At 48.3% G+C, this 24352-nt stretch overlaps 2 protein-coding genes across 6 annotated transcripts in view; one reads left to right on the top strand and one right to left on the bottom strand.

Moving 5' to 3' along the window:
- The window catches only part of LOC123368710 (inner centromere protein-like), a 29814-nt gene extending 22592 nt beyond the window's left edge, over positions 1 to 7222 (bottom strand). Inside the window, exons 1-5 of one of the 4 annotated variants that reach the window (XM_045013757.1) lie at positions 7138 to 7222; positions 5554 to 5692; positions 4709 to 4822; positions 1288 to 2030; positions 219 to 270 (exon numbers count right to left, since the gene is read on the bottom strand). In XM_045013757.1, the coding sequence (XP_044869692.1) occupies positions 219 to 270; positions 1288 to 2030; positions 4709 to 4822; positions 5554 to 5692; positions 7138 to 7174 (1085 nt within the window). In that variant the 5' untranslated portion in view covers positions 7175 to 7222. Of the gene's footprint in view, positions 1 to 218; positions 271 to 1287; positions 2031 to 4708; positions 4823 to 5553; positions 5769 to 6781; positions 6909 to 7129 lie in introns of those variants that run through there. The other 3 variants (XM_045013758.1, XM_045013759.1, XM_045013756.1) reach the window with 3 other exon arrangements.
- Positions 7223 to 7403: 181 nt separating this feature from the next.
- LOC123368709 (inner centromere protein) overlaps positions 7404 to 24352 on the top strand; it is a 30840-nt gene continuing 13891 nt past the window's right edge. For both annotated transcript variants that reach the window (XM_045013755.1, XM_045013754.1), the window contains exons 1-5: positions 7404 to 7761; positions 8501 to 8611; positions 13043 to 13824; positions 20775 to 20826; positions 22728 to 22761. In XM_045013755.1, coding sequence (XP_044869690.1) covers positions 7625 to 7761; positions 8501 to 8611; positions 13043 to 13824; positions 20775 to 20826; positions 22728 to 22761 — 1116 coding nt within the window. In that variant the 5' untranslated portion in view covers positions 7404 to 7624. The remainder of the gene's footprint in view (positions 7762 to 8500; positions 8612 to 13042; positions 13825 to 20774; positions 20827 to 22727; positions 22762 to 24352) is intronic.

The raw sequence follows: 24352 nt of genomic DNA, 5'->3' as shown, positions 1-24352 counted from the left end.
AGAGATAATACCAGCCTTGCTGTCGGAGAGGCTTGCAAGATGGTCAGGGTCTGAGGAAGGGCCACAACTACGTAGCATGAGGAGTTTAACTACCAACCCCAATCACAGGTGAAGGTTACAGCACAAAGTATTAATTTAGTGACTGGGCATAGGAACGACCTGTAGAGTTTTCTGCAAGATTTTCCATAGCTTCTGCCTATTTGACAGAGCAGCCTCACCTGACATTGCTGCTTGCATCTTCATCCATAAATACTTCCAGGGAGCTGTGGCCTAGAAGGAAAAGGATAAGCAAGACACTAGCTAGCTTGGTGGTCTTAATCGGATGCATCTTATAAGCAGCTATTCCTGTGCAATACAACTCCTCTCTCCAAGGGACACATTGCATTCCCACCCATAGATTTCCATATGATCTCAAAGCACCCTCGCTTGACTTTCTACAGCTAGAAATTGCTACATAGTGCAATGAACTTAAGCACCATAATAGCCCAAAAACCATTTTAGTACCTCCCAAGCTTCCTTCCACATCAGCTGGAGTAACTCTGGAAATACAGAAAGATGAACTCAAGTCTGTATTATGGAGAGGTCACTAGTAATTCCATAGTTGAAGCTGTGGAGTATTTCAGTTAGAAAAAGGGGTTTAAATCCTCATTAGGGATGAAAGTAAGCGTGTTTTGTATTTTTGGTAACTGTGTACTTATTGTTTAGGGGCAGATTCAATATTCTGCAGCATTAACAAGTAACTTGAGTAGGTTAGGACTCAGCAACTACTATCTGAAGTTCCAGGACTGGTGTTTCTCTTGCCCATCAATTTACACATGACTTTGACTTCAATTGGATTTCCATGGTGTTTCAAGCATAGGTTAGGTTTCCTTTTTTTTAAAGTTACAATTTTTACTATTACTGTATGACGACAGCATGCCATGTGGCATTTAAATTTTGTTTGCCTAAAATCCATGTGCTTTAGCACTTAACTGACCCAGCTGGAAGCCACTTTGCTTCTACAAGCAAGAGAGTTTAAGGAACTGAATATCAGCAGACACTTTCAGAGCCCAGAGACTGTGCAGGAGTTTGAGCTGGACTGGAGACACAAGAGAACTGTTGTGTCATGAAGCTTTAAGACACTGTAAGGTGAGATTTAAAAATTTCAGTTGTACCACCCCTCCACAAGCAGCATTACAGGTGGCTCCGAGCCCCTCTAAGTCAAACAGCACACTGATGGACAGACAGAGCAGAAAGGCTTTGAATAAAAGGACACATTGAACTGGTTTTCAGACTTCACATACTTACAGCTCACGTGGCTGGAGGCTGAAGAGGACTCCCGAGCTGCCTTCTTTTTAGAGATAGCCCTGCTGATAGATTTCCGGATCATGCGCTCTCTTTTGCTGGCCAGAGAATACTTCTCTGCTAGCGAGGTCCTGCGGTGCTTATGGGACTTACCCCTCTGGCTTCTGCGTGCAGACAGATGGCTCGATTTGGACCCTGTTGAGGTCCCTGTGCTGTCCTTTAAGTCCTGGAAAAGTTCCTTTTCTGGCCCTTGAGCAGAAACATCACTCTCAGCTCCGGGCTCCCCATTTACAGCAGCTTTTGGCGTGGATGTATTTGCTATTCTAAAGTTGGCAGCATCCCGGTCTTCTCCTGTCTCCTTTGCCTCAGGAGTGTCAGGGATCACCAGTGCCAAGGCTGCAGACATAGGTTGAAGTTCAGTAACTTTAGGCTTCTTGGGAGTTTGGTCATCAATACTCAGGGAGATGATCTCCAAGGCTTGGTCTATTATTTCAGGCCTATTCCTCTTCAAATACAAGTCAGCACCACTGTGGTTGTCAACACTGATTTCCGTCAAGGGAACCCGCCCTTCTACTAACAAGATAGTTGGTGTCTTAGCCACTGCCTCCGATGGAGGAGAACACTTGGCTTCAACCTTGACTCCCTTTTGAACATCACTGGGTTTTTCCAGTCCCTCTTTGCTTCGAAGCCTTTGGGAAACTTGCTTAGAGGATGCTGGCTTGAGGCTGCTTCTCTTTCTCGATAACCTTAAAACAAAGACAGTCAAATGAGGCAGGATTTTTCTCTCTGGCCATTTCAGAACCCAAAACTGACATCACTGACTGCAAACATGACTCTTTTACATGCAACTATGCTTATTGTCCAGGTACAACTATCTTTAATGAGATTAAGTTAATAAAACAAACACTGGACCAGGACTCAGATCTGGGTTCTATTCCCTGCTCTGCCTGCTGGGCAACACTGGCAAGGCCTTCCTTTGGCTCAGTTCCCACTCCTTATCTGTAAAATGGGTATAATGATACTTATCACCTTTATAAAGCACTTTAAGATCTACTTATGATAAGAGCTAGATATTATTACTATCAAAGTGTTTAGAAAGACATTGTATACCAAAAACCTCCAGTAATAGAAACTATCATTCCATTTAAAACCTCATTATCTTTTCCTGGATCATTCTCTCACTCTTTACTAGGAATACTACCATGCAGATAGTATCTTGATACACAGGAGTCCCAGTTGGGGATACCATGAAATATGGGGCAGCTTGCTAGAAAGGAGCAAAGTGGATAGACTCCAAAGAATTAAATGTGTAGAGCTTGGACAGGAAAGGGGAACATAAAATGATGTAGCAGTATCTGAAGTGGCAATGTTGTGTATGGGAGAGGAATAAGTACAAATAGGATGAAGTTGCCTAAAGATTTTTTTACCTGAATCATCAAAAAAGCTTTTCCTGAAGAATGAGGTCTGTCAGATTAGGAAGTGTCTCCAGCATCATGGCTTAAATTAATCACAACTGACTCAATGTACAGAGCAAGCAGTGAGATCAAGTGAACTTCTTAAATGAGATCTTGATTCTACACTGAAGTGTCCTTGTGTAACTTGAGAGAAAAAAAATCCCTAGCATCATGGAATCAGATCTTTTTCTAAATGGAAAGACTCAGAGTTCAGGGGTAACTTCCTCATGTACCTTGAGATTTCCTTAAGTGAGTGTTTCTGGAATGCCCAATTTGTCACTTGTTAGATAGAGGGTTTACAGCACTTCTGAGAAAGAGAACCCTTTAAGGAATCTCAACATGTGCACCAAAAAAAAAAATCATGTCAGATTTGAAAATCTTGGCCTAGGTGACTAAGCATAGGAAGATGTGAATTTCTTTAAGACACCACTTTTTTGGAGGGTGGGAGGGGGCTAACAATGTAATTAAGCAGCTAGTTTCTATCTGGACATTTACAATTCCTCCCTGCTCTAGGCTCTGGGGAGGGAGGAAAACATGTCCATTCTTAACCACCTAGTTTCAGCCTCATTTTTAGTTCAAATCTCTCCTCCCTTCCTTCCCCCATGGGTTTAACTGTGGTTACTGAAACAATACTGAGCACAAGGTATCCTATGCTTGCAGCAGTTCAGCTGCATACAGTGCAGACGTTCAGCTGCATACAGTGCAGACAGCTTGTGAGGAGTAGGCAGTTTTTTCCTATTATATACAGATCATTAAAAACACGTACCCCTCAAACATCAGGTATCAGACAGCACACCTATCCTAGATTAATTAAACTTTGTGAGCTTTATAGAAGTGGATTGGAAGGATAGAGCTGAACGGAAATGATGGGTACTTTGCAGACAAGGTATAGGAGAGGTTCCAGGCCTAAGGAGTGATAGAGAATAGAGTCAATAAGAGACTTTAGAGGGCACAGCAAGGCAGGAGCAAGGAGACAGCAAACATCCTACTTACAACTCTCAAATTTAGTTTTTGCATCAGAAAGCAAGTTGAAAATGGTTGCTGGGCCATAAAGAGAGAAAGAGGGTTTGACAAATATTTGAGATACTAAAACTTCCTGACTCTCTTTTCCTATTTTCAAGAGTTTCTTCCCTCTGTTGTGTGTGGGTTTTTTTCCCCTCCACAGAGCAATCAACAGCAGAAACTGACAAATTGTACAAGGATAATAGTGAAACCGACTATACACAAAGGCTGTCAAATACACAAAGTAAAAAACTGAGAAAGCCTTAGGGTAAAGAAGACTAATAGAAATTGACAGTTAAGTTGGTAGTGTACCCTAGGTTTAACAATATTTAGGAGCGAAGAGACGTTAGCTTTCTCCACAGTTTTCTTCTTAGGAACTATTTTTCACCTTGAAGGACAGGTGCATAAAACCCTTCTTCCTATTATTTTTTTTTTTGGAATCACACCCTAATTAAAAATGATATTTAAAAAGCCAAACATGATCAGCTATGTTAGACACTTAGCTTATAAAAGTGGATCCTAAAAATCCACTTTAAATTTAAATCCATGCCCTTTGAATATTTCTTGCATTTCTCTCACATTGGGCAATTAAAATAGAAAAGTCAGTTTCATTTTTAATTTATAGTTTCTAAAAATTTCACTTTCAAGTTATCATGCATTAGCACAAAGGATTAGATTGCAAACGGCTGAAATAACGTATTTTAAAAAAATAATTCATTAGGATAAAAAGACTTAGGAAGATTTCTATTTGTCTTACGTTACTGCAAACCACAAGTTTATACAAAACCGAGATTTTGAACTAACTCTGACCTGGTAGTGTCTCAGTAAGCAGACTAATAATTTTTAAGTTAGCACATGTGTTTAGTTATTGATACAGGTGTTTTGTTTTGAAATGGTAGTTTACTTTTGCCTCTGGCTTGTTTGGTTCTGTAGTCTGTTGGCACAGGAGATCCAAGGCAACCACCTACCTTTTTCTGGTCAGTTCATTGTTCTCATCCTTAACAGATAAGGAGCGCTTCTTCCTACGATATTTCTTCTGTGATGCTGTTTTGGGCATCAGCTCAGGTTCAGCACTTAAGTTGCTGTTCAAAAAACAGAACACAAGAGAAGGACTTTATTTCCTTGCCTGAACACCATGCTGTTCAACCCTTAGCAGCAGCATGTTGTTCATTACAGTGGGGACAAGGCCAAGTGATGCCATAAGGCCAAGATACCTAGAGAGGTGGTGGAATCTCCATCCTTAGAGGTTTTTAAGGCCTGGCTTTACAAAGCCCTGGCAGAGATGATTCAGTTGGTGTTGGTCCTGCTTTGAGCAGGGGGTTGGACTAGATGACCTCCTGAGGTCTCTTCCAACCCTAATCTTCTATGATTCTATGAAGTCTTTCTGATCAGCAGCTTAGGGACATTCTAGCAAGACCACAGACACTGAACACTCCAGGCTAAAACAAACTGCCCAGCAAACAGAAAAGATAAATCACTAACATTTCTTTTTGCCTCTGCTTACTATAGTAGCATCTGGAAAAGCCAGGCTCCCCAGTGGCCTTTAGTTTTAAATCTCACTGAGACTGGCATTATAAACCAGTCCCTAAGAACTCTCCATTGCGATGGTTAAAAGTTCCCACTGGCTAATCCTATAAATCAGTAGGAGGAAAACGTCAAGCAAAGGCTGCTTTTCACAGGGGCGCATTTGCACAGATGGGCTCAAGACTCATGAGACGCACTGTCGCACACATCAGAAGGATCCATAGTACTGACAGCTGAGAGAGACAGAACAGCCTGTGAACGAGCCCTTCTGCCACCCAGATGATCCTACCTATCAAACATCTTCATGGCCTCCTCCTCAATTTCCCGCAGCCATGCCAAGTGCTTGTGCTCGACATTGCACAAGAATTCAGACAGTCTCTGACTGCAAACCTCCAGCAGGTGAGTGGGACCCTCTGCCATGGCTCTGCCTGAAACACATGGGGGGGGAGGAGGAAGTGGGTGTTCATTAGCACCTGCCTGCAGCACCATTCACCTGGGATGTCACAGCCACCATGGGCGGCAGGTTACCGGTATATACATTTGTGGTGCCCGGGCTCCAGGAATATTCAGGGCTGGGGGCCCTGCTCCAGCAATATTTGGAGCTGGGTCTCTCCCCCGGCCCCACCTGGATCGGGCCCCGGCCCCCGCGGGTCTCCCCCGCCGCGTCCCTGCCTGGAGCAGGTCCCAGCCCCCGCCGCGTGTCCTGCCCCCACTGTGCCGCGGGGGCAGCGCGGGTCTCTCCCCTGCCTGCTTCCACTGCCAGAGATTGGCTTCCGGCAGAACTGCTGTCTGCTGCCCCAGGGTCCTAGTGCCTGCCCACCACTAATGGCAAGGCAGGCTAACCTTACCCTGTGCTTCCGCCCTCGCCCTGAGCCTCCCCAACGCCCCAAACCCTCATCCCCAGCCAGTGCCCTCATCCCCCCGCACCCTAATCCCCAGCCAGAGCCCTCATCCCCCCGCACCCTAATCCTCAGCCAGAGCCCTCATCCCCCCACACCCTAATCCTCAGCCCTGAGCCCCCCCCGCAGCATGAGCCCCACAGCCCTCATCCCACACCCCAACCCTCTGCCCTAGCCCTGAGCCCCCTCCTGCATCATTAATCCCTCATCCTCAGCCCTCACCCTGCACTCCCTCCTATCCCCAAACTCCCTCCCAGAGCGTGCACCACCTCCCCCTTCCTACACCCCCACCCCAGAGCCTGCACCCAACACCCCCTCTTGCACACCCACCCCCTGCCCCAGCCCAGAGCCTGCACCCAACACCCAAACTCCCTCCCAGAGCCTGCACCTCTCACCCCTCCTACACCCCCAGCCCAGAGCCTGCACCGAAACTCCATCCCAAAGCCTGCACTCCTCCTGCACCCTAATCCCCAGCCCAGGACCTGCACTCCATACCTCCCCCCGAAACCCCACCCAGAGCCTTAGGCAGGTGGGGGCAGAGTTTGGGGGGGGGGGGAGGTTCTGGGCACCACCAAAATTTCTACAAACTTGCCACCCATGACAGCCACCCACACTTACCCCCAGCTACTCCCCACAAGGGGGCAACGAGACATTGCCTCAGCCCACACTGGAGGCACAGGGCGCCCACCCCCCTGCCAGGCCCTGGGGCTGGGCTAGGCCCAGGCTCTCAGGGCTCCCCAGCCCTCACGTGCGGGGCAGGACCCAGCAGTTCCAGCTCAGAAAGAAAAGGACCCAGACCTCCCGCCCCACCAACCGCCTCAGTCACTGGGGGGCGGGTGCAGAGCCCCCGCAGCACAGCGCGCGCACAGGCAGGGGAACAGCGCCCCCTGCAAGCAGCTCCCCTCCCCCGCAGGTAGTAACCGTCCCCCAGCCCGGGCAGCAGCTCGTGCATTCCCCCACAAAGACCTCCACACCACTGAGAGGACGGCTAGAGCGGCATCCGTGAGGCATCAGGCACCACCCGAGCCTCCGGACGCGTCAAGAGAGCCTTTCACTAACCGGCACGCGCCACGCCCATCGAGGTCATCCGAGATCGCACCAATCGCAAAGCGCCCTGCCGGAGCGCCATATTCATTGGCTTCCGCCTCTGTCCGTCACGGCCGGGAGGGGGCGATACTCCTAGGATCCCGCCCCCCGCTACTGATCAGCGAGCTCCTCCCAGAGGCTCCGCATCATAGACTCTAGTGGCTAGAAAGGCCTGTTTTGGTCTCTATGATGCGGGCGGCGTACCTCGTGGGACGCTATGTGATTGGGCAGGAGGGGTGTGACGACACGCGTGTCGTCTGACAGTTAGATTTGAAAATTGAGGCGGGTAGCAGCGCGCCGCACCCCAGGACAAGGAGGGTTTCTGCCACGGGCCTGCCCTGGGAGAGCGCCGGCTGCGGACGGACGGACGGAGCCATGGAGGCGGCGTCGGGCCCCGCGCACCTACCCGCGGTCTGTAACCGCAAACTGGCCGAGTTCCTGCGGCAGGTGGACGCCATCGACATGGTCTGGCTGCGGGAGATCCGCGAGGAGGCCGCCAAGATGTTCGGCAGGTAGGAGCCGGCTGGGGGAGGGGGGATCTGGTCCGGCGCCGGGGCGGGTTGATCCGGAACCGGGGGTAGGAGTGTGCCGGGGGGGGCGGCGGGGGGGGTGTTGATCCATCACCAATTCGGGGGTGGGGGGAATGGATGGGCTGGTGGGAGGATTGGCCGGGCGGGGCTGGCCGTGCCACGGAAGGAGGAGTTTGGTCCGGGGCTGGCCAGGGGCAAGGGAGCGCCCCGGGGTGGTGAACCCTGGCAGTGCTGTCCGCTTTCCCCTGCTGCCCAGCCTGTCCCTGCACCCCGCCAGCCCCTCCTCTCCCCAAATAGAGACCGACGAACGTGTGCAGAGACCCCACAGACCGACTGACGCCGAGAGAGGATCCCCACACCCGCAGATAGAGGCAGATATACAAATGCAGAGACCCTCCTCTCCCCCACAGGGATCGGACATATAGAGACCACCCCCCTAGCCCCATAGAGACAGACAGAGAACTTCCCTAACGGACTCAGCTACATAGCTGGTGCCCAGTGGCTGGCTCTGTGACTGGCTGGAGCCAAGCCTGTTGCCTGACCTGTAGTATCCTGTTGGGCATGGGCCCTGCTCCTCACCTGGTAGAGGCAAGACTTTGTGGCCATCCCCTTTGTCTGTTCGCCAGCTGGAGACCTACCCTGAGGGATGTGCCCAGGTGCAAGTATCTTCTTGCCCTGGTGATGTTGATTTCTCTTCCTTGCCACCTTGTTGTTAAAACAGCAGCTGCAGCGATGAGCCAGAGCTGATGCCAAAAACACCGTCACAGAAAAATCGTCCAAAGAGGCAACTTTCTAGTGTTCAGGATCAGAACAAAGACCCAATCAGGAAAAGGTGAGAAAGGCGGTATCTGCAGGTGTTAAAGATTTGGAATATTAGAGATTGTGCATTAAAAAAAATTTGTCCCTGCTGCCTTTGTCAGCCAACTCCCTATCTCCCTCTCCCCCCTGACCCTCCGCAGGTCCTGCTGCTTCCCCTGCCCACCATTGCCATGAGCTCCCTTCTGCAGCCTTACACCCCAACTCACCCTGCTCCTTTCCTCTTGGCCATGATATCCAGTAAGGCCAGCCATCCTGAAGCCCAGAGCAGGAGCCCCATGGCTAGAGTGGGGAGGGAGGGGCTGAATCCCAGAGCCACTGCCAGAGCCCTAAGGTTGAAGCCACAGAAGTGGGGGAGGGGGTGAAGCCCATCCCCAGAGTCCTGCAGCTGAAGATGGGGGTGACGGGAGGGAGGGTGAAGCCTGCTCCCGGAGTCCCATGGCTGAAGCTGGGGCAGTGGAGCTGAAGCCCACCCCCGGAGCGTGTGTGTGTGTGTGTGTGAAGCCCAGCCCTAGAGACCCGCAGCTGAAGATGGGACAGGGGAATGGGACTGAAGACCTCCCCCAAGCCCCTTGGTGCTGCAGAGAGGGGCTGCTGCTTTGCCCCCTCCTTCATCTCTGGCCAGGAAACTGTTGTGGCCACAGCAAAAACCCCTGGTGGCCACATTTGAGAAACGCTGCTTTAAAGTACAATACTGAACTGCACAGACAATGTTCTGCATGCACACTTATTAATATTCTCTAACTATAGCAGCCCTAAACAAACTATACATGCACTGCTAGTATTCTGTAACATAGCAGTGCTGGTTAGACTGCTCAAGAAGTTGCGCAAAGGGCATCTAAGATTCTGTGACTTTTTAAATTACAAAAATCTCAGAATCCATGCCAAGCAACCGGTCTTAACTACTGCATGAGAACTTGTGTGAAAACAGGATCTTGCTTCATTAATTCCCTTACTTACATTGCTCTCTACCCACCTAGAATCAGTTGTGACTACCTCAGGACAGAGTTGGAGACATGCCATGAATATCCATTTTCCCGATGGTGCAGCCTACATTTGACTTGCTGAAAAGCTGTGTCCCCTCAGTTCTCCAACCTGGGGTGCCTTTACACTGCTTTGCTGTGAGAGCAACCACTCCTGGTCTGCTCTCACACAGTCTCCAGCATGTAAATTACTCCCAGTTACACTGCATGAGTGCTATAGCCAGCAACTCATGAATTACACTGCAGAGCAACACCAGGAAACTCTCCAGTCCCAGACTTTGCCCCAAAAATATGCATCTTGCACTGCCAAGCACTCTCCTGGACAATACAAGCTCATATTAAGTCTGTCATTTATTAATAGAAAATGATATGCACAAGCCTTGATACCCCAAGTGGAATTTTCCAAACACACAGGTTTAGATAAAACAATAGACATGTTTATTAACTAGAGAAACAGATTTTAAGTGGTAAGGCACAAAAGTCAGAATTGGTTACAAAAGAAATAGATACAACCACAAGCTAATTCCTAAACTTTACCAAGCTAAATAAGATTGGAAACAAACATCATTCTTACTACACCAGATGCTCCAGGCAATTCTCAGTTCTCGGAGTGCTTGCTCATGTCCATTCCATATTAGTTGTGTGCGCTTGCCACATGCACTGGTGGTGCCAGAAGTTTTTTCTCTCAGTGGTATCTGTAGGGGACTGGCTCCGGCGCCCCCTGGAGTGGCGCACACATGGCATAGTATAAGGGGCACCGCTGGCTCCCTCCACCCTCAGTTCCTTCTTCTTGCCAGTGACGGTGCTGGAACATCTGCTACTTCGTCATGCATCTGATGAAGTGGGTATTCACCCATGAAAGCTCATGGTCTAAAATTTCTGTTAGTCTATAAGGTGCCACAGGACTCTTTACTGCTTTTACTTAGGCTAGCTTTCTTGCTTGCTCAGTAGTTAGCAAACTGTTCTTTAAAACAAAAAAAGTTGTAAATAGTTGCGATTAGTTTTAGAAAACCCTTAATGATAGATAAAAAGTTAGTGCCGAACGGGACTCAGACGGGGGTTGGGGCATGCCCCGGTTCCCAGGCTACAAACCCTGTAATTCCTGCAGAAAACCTATGCCCATCAGTGACCTGCACAGCACTTATCTGAGGTGCCTGAGTGAGTCCCACATAACCGACAAGTGTCGAATTTGTAAGGCCTTCAAACCTTGGACAAAGAAGGAGCGAGACATCCGTCTCAGAGCGCTTCCAATGGAGTCTGCGCTAACTCTGGCACCAGAGCAGCTAAGGTCTGACTCTGCTCCCAGCACTGGTGGGGTGGAGTGTGCCCCCCACCAGCACCGTTGACGGACCGGTGCCGATCTCCCTCCCCGGCACCTGCCAAGTGACAGAAGACCAGGAGAGGAAGATCTCCTACGTATCGCAAGGGCAAGGAGAGGCTGGGAAGTAAGCCAAGACCCAAGGCGGATGGCTCCGATCCTCCTCCTGCGGGTGGGGTCCCAGCTCAGAGATAGTGGGCTAGCCCTCCCTGACCATGCCTGCATCACCGGACAGTGTTGAAGAGACATCCAGTTGCCTGAGGCCCACAACACCTGAGGCCCTGCAGGCAAATCTGCCTTGGGACCATTCCACAAGTCCCCATCTGTGCGGCACCGCTCCCCATTACAAGTGCCCAGATTGGTGACAGGGGCCTCAGACAAACCATTGGCTACTCTGTCTTGCCCCCATCCAGAGACAGTCATCCCAGGAGGGGGAACCACTCAGGTCCACCTGGACCCCGAGTAATGGCCGCTAGGACCACCACCAGAGGTGGCGGAGTCCATGGTACCGACCGACCTCATCCTTCTCGTCCCCGATGAAGCGATTACCCCTGCCTCCCCTCCCCCCAGTTCCACAAGATGATGCTAAGGCACATCAGGAACTATTGAAACGCATTGCCTTTAACTTGTGTATCCGTGCTGAGGAGCTGGAGGAAACATAGGACTCCTTGTTCGACATCCTCTGCTTTACGGCACCGGCTAGGGTGGCGCTATCCTTACATGAGGGGGAATCTAAAATTATTCACTCCTTGTGGCAGACCCCCTCATCCCTGCCCCCCCCCCCATTTCAAGAAGGGCAGAGTGAAAATACTATGTGCTGGTGAAGGGTCATGAATATTTATACACCCATCTGGCCCCAAGCTCCCCGGTAGTTGCAGCCATTAACGAGCGAGAAAGGCCAGGCTAGCTGGGAGCAACCTGAGGGTGGAGGGAGCCAATGGTGCCCCTTATACTGTGGGATACACGTGCCACTCCAAGGGGTACCAGAACTAGTCCCCTACAGATACCACTGAGGGAAAAACTTCCAGCGCCGGTGCATGTGGTGAGCACACACCCCATATATGGAATGGACATGAGCAACGCATCTTGAACACCAGTTACGGAAGAGGTAACTGTCTTTTCATAGTTTGCAGTTCACAGGCTGGATTTTCTTTCAGCCTGGGACCAGTCCCCTTAGTTCAGTGTTCTTCAGATATTCATTGATGTTATCAGCAGAGAGATGGAAGGTGGAGAGGAGAGGAGAGGAGGCCTTCCCCCTCCCCCTGCCTTTTTATACTCCAACCCTTTGTACTAGAAGAGTCTTTGCTGGGTCATGGGGTCAGGCAGTTCCATTGGGTATGTGAGCTGCCAACTATCCTTCAGTGAATTGTACATACTTGTGGCCCCTCCCCTGCAGGCTGGTGAATGTCCAATTAAGTATGAAGGATAGGTTCATCAATGACTATTCATGATGGTGTCCCTAGTCTTTGGTTTGCCAGAAGCTGGGAATGGGCAACAGGGGATGGATCACTTGATACCTGTTCTGTTCATTCCCTCTGAAGCATTGTAGGGAGACAGGATACTGGGCGAGATGGACCTTTGGTCTGACCCATATGGTCGTTTTTATTTAAGTAGGTAATGGCTCTTTAACATCTTGCTGGCATGGTATCTTTGTGTCTGAGAAATTGGCTTGTGGGTGTTACCCAGACATACAGCCTATTTTAGTAACCATCATACAGCAAAATCTCATAATTTTACATGTAGTGTTGTTGAAATGTGTGCAACAGGACAGTAATGATCAGCAAATCATGAGTTTTCAAATGATACCTCAAGGTATACTTTGTACAACTTTTATGATAGTCTTGTAAAAGGGGTACATATAGCGGTACAGACACCACCTCTTTCTGTTAATTTGCTGCTTTTCTCTATAGCATCTCAATTTTGTCTTGTAAGTGCCCCAAACCACACATCATCACTAACACATGGGTGTGTACACAGCAACAGCAACTTTTCCATAAATGCCTAGGGAGTAAAGAATAATGGAATCATCCACAGAAAGGTGCTTTTTGATAAAAAGAAAACTGTCATCTCCAGCTCTAGCCTGCAAATGTAAATGAAATGTGTGCTTTTATGTGGCTCCAGTTTGCTTCACTGTTTCTGTTATTAGGTTATCAAGGAGGAGTATTAAGCGAGCATCTGCTAAACGATGTTCCAGAAGACTGCGAAGCAAAGAGGACCTGGAAATAATCAGGGCTGTGATGGAAGAGGCCTCCCCGCCTCGAAGGGTGACAAGATCACGGGCTGTGGTTTCTGATATGCACTCTATGGCACTCCCTGAGAAGTCAGCTGTCCGGCCAGTGGAAGGCAGGGTCCCCTTAGTAGATATCAGTGTCAATGATCGCAATAGTGCTGAGTTGCATCTGAAGAGCAGTCTGCCCAAGATAGGTGCTATGGTCTCCAAAGTCATTGTCCTGAGTTCAGATGATGACTCTCCCAAGAAAGCTGGGATGGTAGAACTGCAGCCTATGTCTGCAGCCTCTGTGCTGTTGATTCCTGAAACTACTAAGCCAAAGGGGGCAAGAGAAGGCCGGAGTGCATCTAAATTAAAAATAGCAAATACAGTCACTAGCAAAGCCACTGTAAATAGGGAGCCTGCCACTGAGGAGATGGATGTCTCTGCTCAGGGACCAGAGGGTAACCAAGGGTCAGTAAAGGAACTTTCCCAGGATTTAAAGGATGGTACGGGGACCCCTACAGGCTCCAAATCAAGCCGTCACTCTGTTCGTCGAAGTCTGATGTGCAGAACCTCCATAAGCTGCCGGACCTCATTGGCGGAGAAGTACTCTCTGGCCAGCAAAAGGGAAAGCATGATCCGGAAGTCTGTCAGCAGGGCGAGGTCCAAGAGAATTGCAGCTCGTCAATCATCTTTAGCCTCTAACTGCGTGATCCGTAAGTTTCTCAGGTTTACAAGGCAATTTTGCTTTGCTCCATTCCCAGGCACTCTGCCTGTTTTTCTTCAGCATTGGAATGCTATAGTATAGAGTTACTTCTTCAGTGTTGGATACAGCAGGTATCCTTGGGCTAGATACATTTCAGTTAATGTCAATGTGTTTAAACTGGCTTGCTAAAAATAAGCTCCAGTTCTAGAGAGACTCATCTGAATGTGACACCTATAGTGCAGTGTTAACTTCACAAAAGCCAGCACTTCTAGCCAGTAACTGGTCACTTAAATAGTCAGTATCCGTGAAGATCAGGGGTGAGTAAAATATGGCCCACGGGCCGAATCCGGTCCATCTAACATTTCAGTCCAGCCCACCATGACTAATATTTGTCTGACCTCCTCTGCCCCTTCACAGTCTCTGAGTCTGGGCTGCTAAAAGTCCCACAGTGCAACGGGGCGCTCAGGCAGGCTGCCTGCCTGCTATGGCCCCAAGCCACTCCTAGAAGTGGCCGGATGCTGCTGGCGGGAGGGCGGTGGCTCCGTGTGTTGCCCCCCGCCCTGTCCTCACAGCTCCCATTGGCTGGAAACTGGCCAACGGAAGCTGCGGGACCAGTGCTTGCGGGCGCGGGCAGCGCACGGAGACCCACTTCTCCCCTCATTCCAAGGGGCACGCAGAGACATGCCAGCAGCAGCTGGCCGCAGCTGCTTCCATAATAGAGGCCCAATTTCAGTGTATACCCCAAATATAGGGATAGCTCAGTGGTTTGAGCATTGGCCTGCTAAACCCAGGGTTGTGAGTTCAATCCTTGAGGGGGCCACTTAAGGATCTGGGGCAAAAATCAGTACTTGGTCCTGCTAGTGAAGGCAGGGGCCTGGACTTGATGACTTTTCAAGGTCCCTTCCAGTTCTAGGAGATTGGTATATCTCCAATTATTACATTACAAATTAAGAAACACAGTAAAAAACTAAAAGAGCCACCATGGCTTAACAACCATGTAAAAGAAGCCCTGAGAGATAGAAAGACTTCCTTTAAAAAGTGGAAGTCAAATCCTAGTGAGGCAAATAGAAAGGAGCACAAACACTGCCAAATTAAGTGCAAGAGTGTAATAAGAAAAGCCAAAGAGGAGTCTGAAGAATGGCTAGCCAAAAACTCCAAAGGTAATAACAAAATGTTTTTTAAGTACATCAGAAGCAGGAAGCCAGCTAAACAACCAGTGAGGTCCCTTGACGATCGAGATATAAAAGGAGCGCTTAAAGACGATAAAGTCATTGTGGAGAAACTAAATGGATTCTTTGCTTCAGTCTTCACGGCTGAGGATGTTAGGGAGATTCCCAAACCTGAGCTGGCTTTTGTAGGTGACAAATCTGAGGAACTGTCACAGATTGAAGTGTCACTAGAGGAGGTTTTGGAATTAATTGATAAACTCAACATTAACAAGTCACCGGGACCAGATGGCATTCACCCAAGAGTTCTGAAAGAACTCAAATGTGAAGTTGCAGAACTATTAACTAAGGTTTGTAACCTGTCCTTTAAATCGGCTTCGGTACCCAATGACTGGAAGTTAGCTAATGTAACACCAATATTTAAAAAGGGCTCTAGAGGTGATCCCGGCAATTACAGACTGGCAAGTCTAATGTCGGTACCGGGCAAATTAGTCGAAACAATAGTTAAGAATAAAATTGTCAGATACATAGAAAAGCATAAACTGTTGAGCAATAGTCAACATGGTTTCTGTAAAGGGAAATCGTGTCTTACTAATCTATTAGAGTTCTTTGAAGGGGTCAACAAACATGTGGACAAGGGGTTCCAGTGGACATAGTGTACTTAGATTTCCAGAAAGCCTTTGACAAGGTCCCTCACCAAAGGCTCTTACGTAAATTAAGCTGTCATGGGATAAAAGGGAAGGTCCTTTCATGGATTGAGAACTGGTTAAAAGACAGGGAATAAAGGATAGGAATTAAAGGTAAATTCTCAGAATGGAGAGGGGTAACTAGTGGTGTTCCCCAAGGGTCAGTCCTCGGACCAATCCTATTCAATTTATTCATAAATGATCTGGAGAAAGGGGTAAACAGTGAGGTGGCAAAGTTTGCAGATGATACTAAACTGCTCAAGATAGTTAAGACCAAAGCAGACTGTGAAGAACTTCAAAAAGATCTCACAAAATTAAGTGATTGGGCAACAAAATGGCAAACGAAATTTAATGTGGATAAATGTAAAGTAATGCACACTGGAAAAAATAACCCCAACTATACATACAACATGATGGGGGCTAATTTAGCTACAACGAGTCAGGAAAAAGATCTTGGCGTCATCGTGGATAGTTCTCTGAAGATGTCCACGCAGTGTGCAGAGGCGGTCAAAAAAGCAAACTGGATGTTAGGAATCATTAAAAAGGGGATAGAGAATAAGACTGAGAATATATTATTGCCCTTATATAAATCCATGGTACGCCTACATCTCGAATACTGTGTACAGATGTGGTCTCCTCACCTCAAAAAGGATATACTGGCACTAGAAAAGGTTCAGAAAAGGGCAACTAAAATGATTAGGGGTTTGGAGAGGGTCCCATATGAGGAAAGATTAAAGAGGCTAGGACTCTTCAGCTTGGAAAAGAAGAGACTAAGGGGGGATATGATAGAGGTATATAAAATCATGAGTGATGTGGAGAAAGTGGATAAGGAAAAGTTATTTACTTATTCCCATAATACAAGAACTAGGGGTCACCAAATTAAATTAATAGGCAGCAAGTTTACAACAAATAAAAGGAAGTTCTTCATGCAGTGCACAGTCAACTTGTGGAACTCCTTACCTGAGGAGGTTGTGAAGGCTAGGACTATAACAGCGTTTAAAAGAGAACTGGATAAATTCATGGTGGTTAAGTCCATAAATGGCTATTAGCCAGGATAGGTAAGAATGGTGTCCCTAGCCTCTGTTTGTCAGAGGATGGAGATGGATGGCAGGAGAGAGATCACTTGATCATTGCCTGTTAGGTTCACTCCCTCTGGGGCACCTGGCATTGGCCACTGTTGGTAGACAGATACTGGGCTAGATGGACCTTTGGTCTGACCCAGTACGGCTGTTCTTATGAGTGGCGTGGGGCTATGGCAGGCAGGCAGCCTGCCTGAGCCCTGCTGTGCCACCGGCCAGGTGCTGCCTGTGGTAAGCACCTCCCGTCCAGAGTCTACACCAGTAGTTTTCAAACTTTTGTACTGATGACCCCTTTCACATAGCAAGCCTCTGAGTGCGACCCCCCCCCCCCTTATAAACTAAAAACACATTTTTATATATTTAACACCATTATAAATGCTGGAGGCAAAGTGGGGTTTGGGATAGAGGCTGGCAGCTCACAACCCCCCATGTAATAACCTCATGACCCCCTGAGGGGTCCTGATCCCCCAGTTTGAGAACCCTTGGTCTACACCTCACACCCCTTCCTGCACCCCATTCCCTTGCCCCAGAACCCCCTCCTGCAGCAAACTCCCTCCCAGAGCCCACACCCCTCACCCTCTCCTGTACCCTAATCCTCTGCCCCAGAGCCCCCTCCTGCAGCAAACTCCCTCCCAGAGCCCACACCCCTCACCCTCTCCTGTACCCTAATCCTCTGCCCCAGAGCCCCCTCCTGCAGCAAACTCCCTCCCAGAGCCCTCACCCTCTCCTGCACCCCAACACTCTGCACCAGCCCAGAGCTCCCTCCTGCACCCAAATTCCCTCCCAGACCCCACACTCCTCCATTAATATAGTAGAAATGTGAGGCCCGTGATGACTTGCCAAAATTCGTGGAGTGGCCCCCTGGCGAAAATTATTGCCCCACCGCTGGTATAGATGGTAAGAGTGTGATTTATTAAGCTGTAGTCCTGGTATCTGTTCCTCTGGAGTCTCTTGCCGTTGTAAAGTTGCAGAAAAAGCCAGTGGACATGATTTCCCCTTTTTAAACTGCTGCTGCCTGTAGCTTGACGGGGTGGTGTGGGCTCTCCTCAAGACCTGTGCCTTTCCCCTGGAAACAAAGTAGCTATTTTAAACAGAAACTGGCCGGTGGTTTTGGAGCCCCCGTTTTCTGGGAGGGCAAGGAGGGGCGGGGGTTTTCAAGACCTAGTATGACTAGAAATGTTCTCATGAAAATATATATAATTTTAATAACTTGCAATGGGAACTGATGTTTGTTTGTGGGGGAATAATTGGATTTTAAAGATCCCCATTTTGCCTTGCTGGGAAGCAAACATTGTTTTATGCATGAGTTTCACTTTCTGGCTCTGTTATGGAGCGGAGTGAAATGCAAAAAGTAAACAAACACCAGGAGAATGAGTAGGAGACTCCTGAAGTGTAAACACCACAGTCTTTCCCTTGCATCTAAAGAAGGTTTGGAGATAAGCTGTGTGATGAGACTAATTGTGGAAAATAGGAAGACCAGACTTGGCAGGCTGGTCAGTTTACTGCCTGTTATTTGACCATGATCAAATATCGCCAAATATTCCAGCAAGAATGGGTGGTGACCCTTTTTGATCGCATTACAGTGCATTTCATTGTGTTTTGCATTATTAGTTAAAACAACTCAGTTAAGTAACTTGTTTTTTGTAATTAGGCTTAAGTATCCAAGGCTATACGCTTGTTGGAGACTAAAGTCCTTACTCTTTAGTTACTGTTCTAATAAATTAGTACTTTAAAATATGAATATTTTGACATTATTTGACAGTATTACACTGGTCCATTAACCAATTATTTTTCAACTGATCAAATACCCAACCCTAAGAGAGAAGGCTGCTATGCTAACATTTTTTTTCAGTTCTATTGTTCTACCTCAGGGGGTTCCCAAACTTTTTGCCATCACAGCCCTATTTTGATGAAGTACTTCCTCTGGGGATCCCAGAGAGCATAGTGGATTCAGTTTTGTAGTGCAAAATGGTGTCCCTTGTGTATCATGACCTCGCATGTAACATACGTGCGAGGACACACTGTGCAAAGCAAAATGGCGTCCTCCGCACAGGGGTCACTGCTGATGGCCCTCAGTTTGGGGGCCACTGATCTATGTTTTTTAGCTGAGGACTTCCATGACTCTTGAAGATAGATCTGTAGCATAAACAGAAGAGCTTTCACAGTTTAATATGCACCATTAACACAACTGCTAAATTGTTTCAATTAAACCATTTCTTTAGAATCATGCTAGAGGCTGTGGCCTTGTCCACACTGTGGTTCTCATGGGTCCTGACAATGGCTCAGCAGAAACTGGGGAATTCTGTATAAATTTCTGCAGCACAGACTCTGCCCAAAGCACTCTGTAGACAAGGAGATGGAAGCGGTGCTGACAATATTCTCAGCATGGATCTCCGTGGGTCACTATTGAAAACAGTTTTGTACAGTTTATGTTAGCACTTAAACCAGGGGTGGGCAAACTTTTTGGCCCAAGGGCCACATCTGGGAATAGAAATTGTATAGTAAGTCATGAATGCTCACAAAATTGGGGTTGGAGTGCAGGAAGGGGGTGTGGGCTCTGGTTGGGGGTGCAGGCTCTGGGTTGGGGCCAGAAATGAGGAGTTCAGGGTGCGGGAGGGGACTTCAGGCTGGGGGGTGGGGTGGGCTCTGGGGGTGAGGCTGGGGATGAGGAGTTTGGGATGTAGGAGGGCTCCGGACTGGGACCAAGCTGTTTGGAGGGCAGGAGGGGGATTGGGGCTGAAGCAGGGGGTTGGGGTGCAGGCTCTGGGGTGGGGCTGGGGATGAGAGGTTTGGGGTGCAGGAGGTTGCTCTGGGCTGGGATCAAGGGGTTTGGAGGGCTGGGGGAATCAGGGTTGGGGCATGATGAGAGGCTCAGGGGTGTAGGCTGCGGGCGGCGCTTACCTCAAGCAGCTCCTGGAAGCAGCAGCATTGTCCCTTCTCCGGCTCCTACACGGAGGTGTAGCCATGTGGTTCTGTACACTGCCCCATCCGCAGGCACAGCCCCTGCAGCTCTCATTGACCGCAGTTCCTGGCCAATGGGAGCTGCGGGAGCGGCATTCAGAGCAGAGCCCCCTGGCTGTCGCTAAGTGTAGGAACCGGAGGGAGCCCATGCCGCTGCTTCCGGGAGCCACGTGGAGCGGTCCCCAATCATGCTCCCTGACTGGAGTGGGGCAAGCCCCAGACCCCGCTCCCCAGTGGGAGCTTGAGGGCCGGATTAAAATGGCTGGTGAGCCAGGTTTGGCCCGTGAGCTGTAGCTTGCCCACCTTGACTTAAACAGTTGTCGTCAATTGGAATCCATTGCTGACAATTTGGCCTTCAGTAGAGTAAACCGTGAGTAAGCCTCTTGCAGGGGTTTTTGCTCTTAATGCATCTGTAAAATGGCTTAAAAATGCATGTAGGATGGACAGGGCCTTCCACAGTGAATATCCAAATCTAAACACTTTGTTTGATGTAAATACTCAATGGAGTTGAGTAAATACTCATGGAGGGGTTGGCAGCAGCTAGATCTTGCTTTGCTGAGCCAATCTATGTTCATGTACTTTGCTTGTACCATTCTAGAGAGAGAACTGCACTATGGGAATCTGATTCATAACTGTCAGCAAGTATTGAATGTTCATTAGTGCTTCACAATGACAACAAAAATAAATACATCAGTTGCTGGGGCAGGCAAAAGCTTTTGTTCAGTAGTTTACTCATAGACCTATATATAAGTTAGGCTGTTGTCTTGATTGAGGAGAGACTGCTCTTTAAATCTGAGTGATATGGGGAGCTTATCCATTTCTGGGGCAATAAAGGAAGGCAGTCTTCTTGTAGTTCCAAAATTAGTTCACCCCATTTGTAAAGCAATTTGTGGAATCCAGTGGCTGCTTGCATTTATTAAAATATGATAACTTGTAGCAAGAACCTTCTCAAAATACCCTAGCCTGATAGATGTGCAGGTCCCAGGTTCTGAGCTTGATTGACAGGAATAGTCTTTTCTGGGACTTGTTTATTTACATTTTGTTTTTCATGCTCTTTTTTCCCCTCAGGTCACAGCTCTGTGGAGAGCCTTACAGATGAAGAAAAAAACATCAAAGTCAGGTAAGGCTACTCATGCAAGGTTTCTCCATTCCCCAAATATTCTTGAGGCCCATCCAGCTCTCCAGGCCACATCTGGAGGAGCTGCTCAAGTGGTCTTCCTGTTCCTTACTAGCCAGAGCAACTACAGAACCAGGCTTTTCTCTCAAATTTGAGCTTCTAGAGTCTAGTGTAAATAGTTAAACTACCTGATATTAAATCTAAATTTTAGTATAGTGGATTTCTTACTATTTCATTGCATTTTGTAGCCTTCAGTTTTGGCCAAGGTTGCAAACCCATGCAAGAAATTAGGGTTGACAAGATTGTTCCTCTTGCCTCACAATGTTCCTCGGTTTCAGATGGTCTTGGAAAGTGCTGTTTAGGCATTGGAGAAAGGCATTTGGCTAAAGGCTGTGATGTTTGTAAAAGCCTTTTCAAAAAGGGCCCAAAAGAACTATAACACTCTGCTCCAGAGCCTGCTCCTCCAAGAGGTTCTGGGAGATCCTGTTCTGAAAGGGAGCCTCTGGACACAGGGAGGGTGATCTCTAAGTCTGTGTTAGAGCTGAAGCCTGATGAAGAATCCCAGGCTAAAAGGGTTCATTCTCGAGCAAAGGTGCTCCATAAGGAACTAATAAAATGGATTCTGCCAGCTAAGGTCCTGAAGTCTGACTGTGGCTGAGAAAAGCAGCTCTCAGTTACAAGAGCGTGGGTGGCAAGAAAGGTGCCCCAACAAAGAATCCCCCAATTGCATTTGGGTTCTGTGGATTTTAGGGTCCTAAGAAGGATAGGGGCCTCTTCAGATTCAGGCCAGTCAGATCAATCCTCTGCATCAGAGCACCTTTTATCACTTATTATTATTATTATTTATTTATTACTATTATCATTATTGTTTTTGTATTTTCTCTGGAATCTGGACCTTGACTATACTTTGACCAAGGAATTTGGACCTTGACAAAAATAATTGATTATCCCTGCTCTAGAGGAAGAAATATCTGATGCTCCAGAGCAGTGGTTCTCAACCGAGGGCCCATAAGCCCTTTCAGGGGGGCCGTGGAGCCCCACAGCTGAAACCCAGTGCCCTGAGCCCCAGCGCTGAAGCCGGGAGCGGCGTGGGGCTGAAGCCGGCAAAGCTCTCCTCCCGCACAAGCCTGGAGCAGCAGGGGCAAAATTCGGGAGCCCCAGCACCCCCCTTCCCGAAGTTGGGAGCAGCTCTGGGAGCCCCAGTCTCCTCCCCCCATACACAGCCCCTAGCTACCCCCTGCTTGCGCCCTGAGCTACCCCCTCACTTCACACAGCCCCTAGCTACCCCCTCCCTGCACCCAGCCCCTAGCTAACCCCTCCCTGCACCCTGAGCGGTTTTCAGACTTTTTAAACTGAGTCTCCCCCTTTGAGTTATATATTTTGGTTGCGTCCCCCCACAGCCTGGGTGGCCTCTTGAGTGAGTCGGGGGTGGAGGTGATGCTCCCTCCCTGGACCCCACTGTGTGGAGTTGTCTCAAGCCCTGCCAGCTCTTGCCCCCTCTCCCCAAATAGAAGTAAAACTATGCCTATGCCCAAGGGTCGCACCCCAGCGCGGAACCCTGAGTTGTGTCCCCCCCCGCTGGGCCCTGGTGTTTTTATAGCATATTGAGGGAGGCCTCAGCAAGGAAAAGGTTGAGACCCTCTACTCCAGAGCGCTGAGTAACTCCTTCATTTGTGCTCTTAGCTGGTTCATTCTTCGAGTTTGGGAAAGGGAAGATTTCTGTGGTGGCTTATTTTAAAAGCAGTGTCTGCTTGGAGTGGCGTTCTTGTGCATAAATAAATGCATTGAATTTCACGGTTGGAGGATTTCTTCAATGGTTATCCTGGCATAAAATGTATTATTGCTCGCAGACAGGTCTGAGCTGGTACTGTTTTTGCCGCTAAGCATCTAACTCTTTCTTCCAGGTCTGAGCTGGAATCTACCATCCCCTGTAAGGAGGTAAGATCTGGGTAGGGCTGATGCAGTGTAAATACTGGGGGAGAGCTATGAAAAGCCATTTTTTGTCCATCGGCTCCTTAGTTCAACTTGTCCTGGGCACATTGATGGCATCACTGTTCCAGAGCACAGCAAGGATTGGGGCGGGGGGAGACTTTTGGCTCCTGTTTCCTGGTTCAGTTTTATGTGCTGATGGCGATCAGAAACGTGGTGGGAAAACTCAGAATCTTCAGCCCTTACCTCAGCAGGCAAACAAATGATTTTTCATGGTAGTGGAAAGTGTTTTGACTGAACTGTCGTTCAGTCTGTACACAGTTACTAAATTGGGAACTTAAACAGAGGTCAACAGGAAAGTTCTGAAAGTTGCACTTTAAATAATATTTAGGTCTAATTGAAGGGCTTGTCCATTTCTGCATATTAGAGAACTACTGAATATTGTAACTACCATGTAGGCTGAAACCACTCCCTCCCTGATTTGTGCTCTCTTCAGTTGGTCTTATGAGGAAAAGCCCCAAGATTGTGTGAACACTTGTTTCAGAATCACTTGCTCTTTCCTCAGCTGTCTTCAATTCCTTAAATCCCTGGCCCAGCACCAGCTCTTCTCTGGGTAGAATCCTGTGATTCACCCCATTTTTAGACTGGATCATGGGGTTACAGCATCCCCCTTTACCAACAGTGTTTGGTACCTGCCAGAGACTTCCCTTTGGGGGCCTGTGATCAGTATGAAAATGTAGTGACTGAACAGCCTCTTCAAAGCAAAATATTTTTCTCCAATTGCCATAGGGATATAGGAATCAGAAGTGTTAAAACAACAATTAAAAAAAAATCCTATAGGCATATTGTGTTACCTAAAGCCTGAGGGAAATGCTAACTGTTAGGGAGGTCTGACTTATCCCTCATGCTCCTGCTCTTCTGAGGACCAGGTTAGTCTGTTTCTCTGCAGACCTGCCTCCCTGGGACATTTCCCAGAGCTATCCAGGGACGTGAGGCACCTCACCACCACCTACGCTTAGTTTAGTCTCAGGAGGGTCTCATCTGTGCCTGCTGTAGATGGGCTCCCTGAAACAAGCAGCATTCTGGCAGCATAAGCACTGTCTTCCAGAGCTCACTCTCTATGTACATGTTTGCTATAGGCACATAATAATCCCAAACTCCTCTAAGCAGTTCCTCATCCACTGGATGCTCACAGAATTACCAGGCCAACTCAATTCCCTGCTTTTAGCAGGCTGCTCCCAGCTCTGTCTGGCTGCAGTCTTGTTCCCTGGTGTCTCAAACACTGCTGCAGGAGCCTGCTAACACTCTGCAGCTTCCTTGCTGGCTCTTTATAGATACCAGCTGCTCTCTGTCAGGCTCCATTGTGAGCCTGTTAATGAGACACAGGTGGACTGACCCAGTTCCCTCTTAAAGGGCCCAGGCCACCCTGTGACACACACCCATGTAGCAGACAGCAAGATACACGTCATATTAATAAAATAGAGCTCTTCTATGTTCCTCCAACCTCTTAGCATGGAATTAGGTATCTGAAGTAACAGGCGCACAATCACCACATGGAATGTTGATCTGCCCTTGCCTGGAAAAAAGGCTGCAATCAGCA

Source organism: Mauremys mutica, chromosome 4, assembly GCF_020497125.1.
Source record: "Mauremys mutica isolate MM-2020 ecotype Southern chromosome 4, ASM2049712v1, whole genome shotgun sequence".
NCBI classification, from domain to species: Eukaryota; Metazoa; Chordata; order Testudines; family Geoemydidae; genus Mauremys; species Mauremys mutica.
This window is presented reverse-complemented; position numbering and strand designations above follow the sequence as displayed.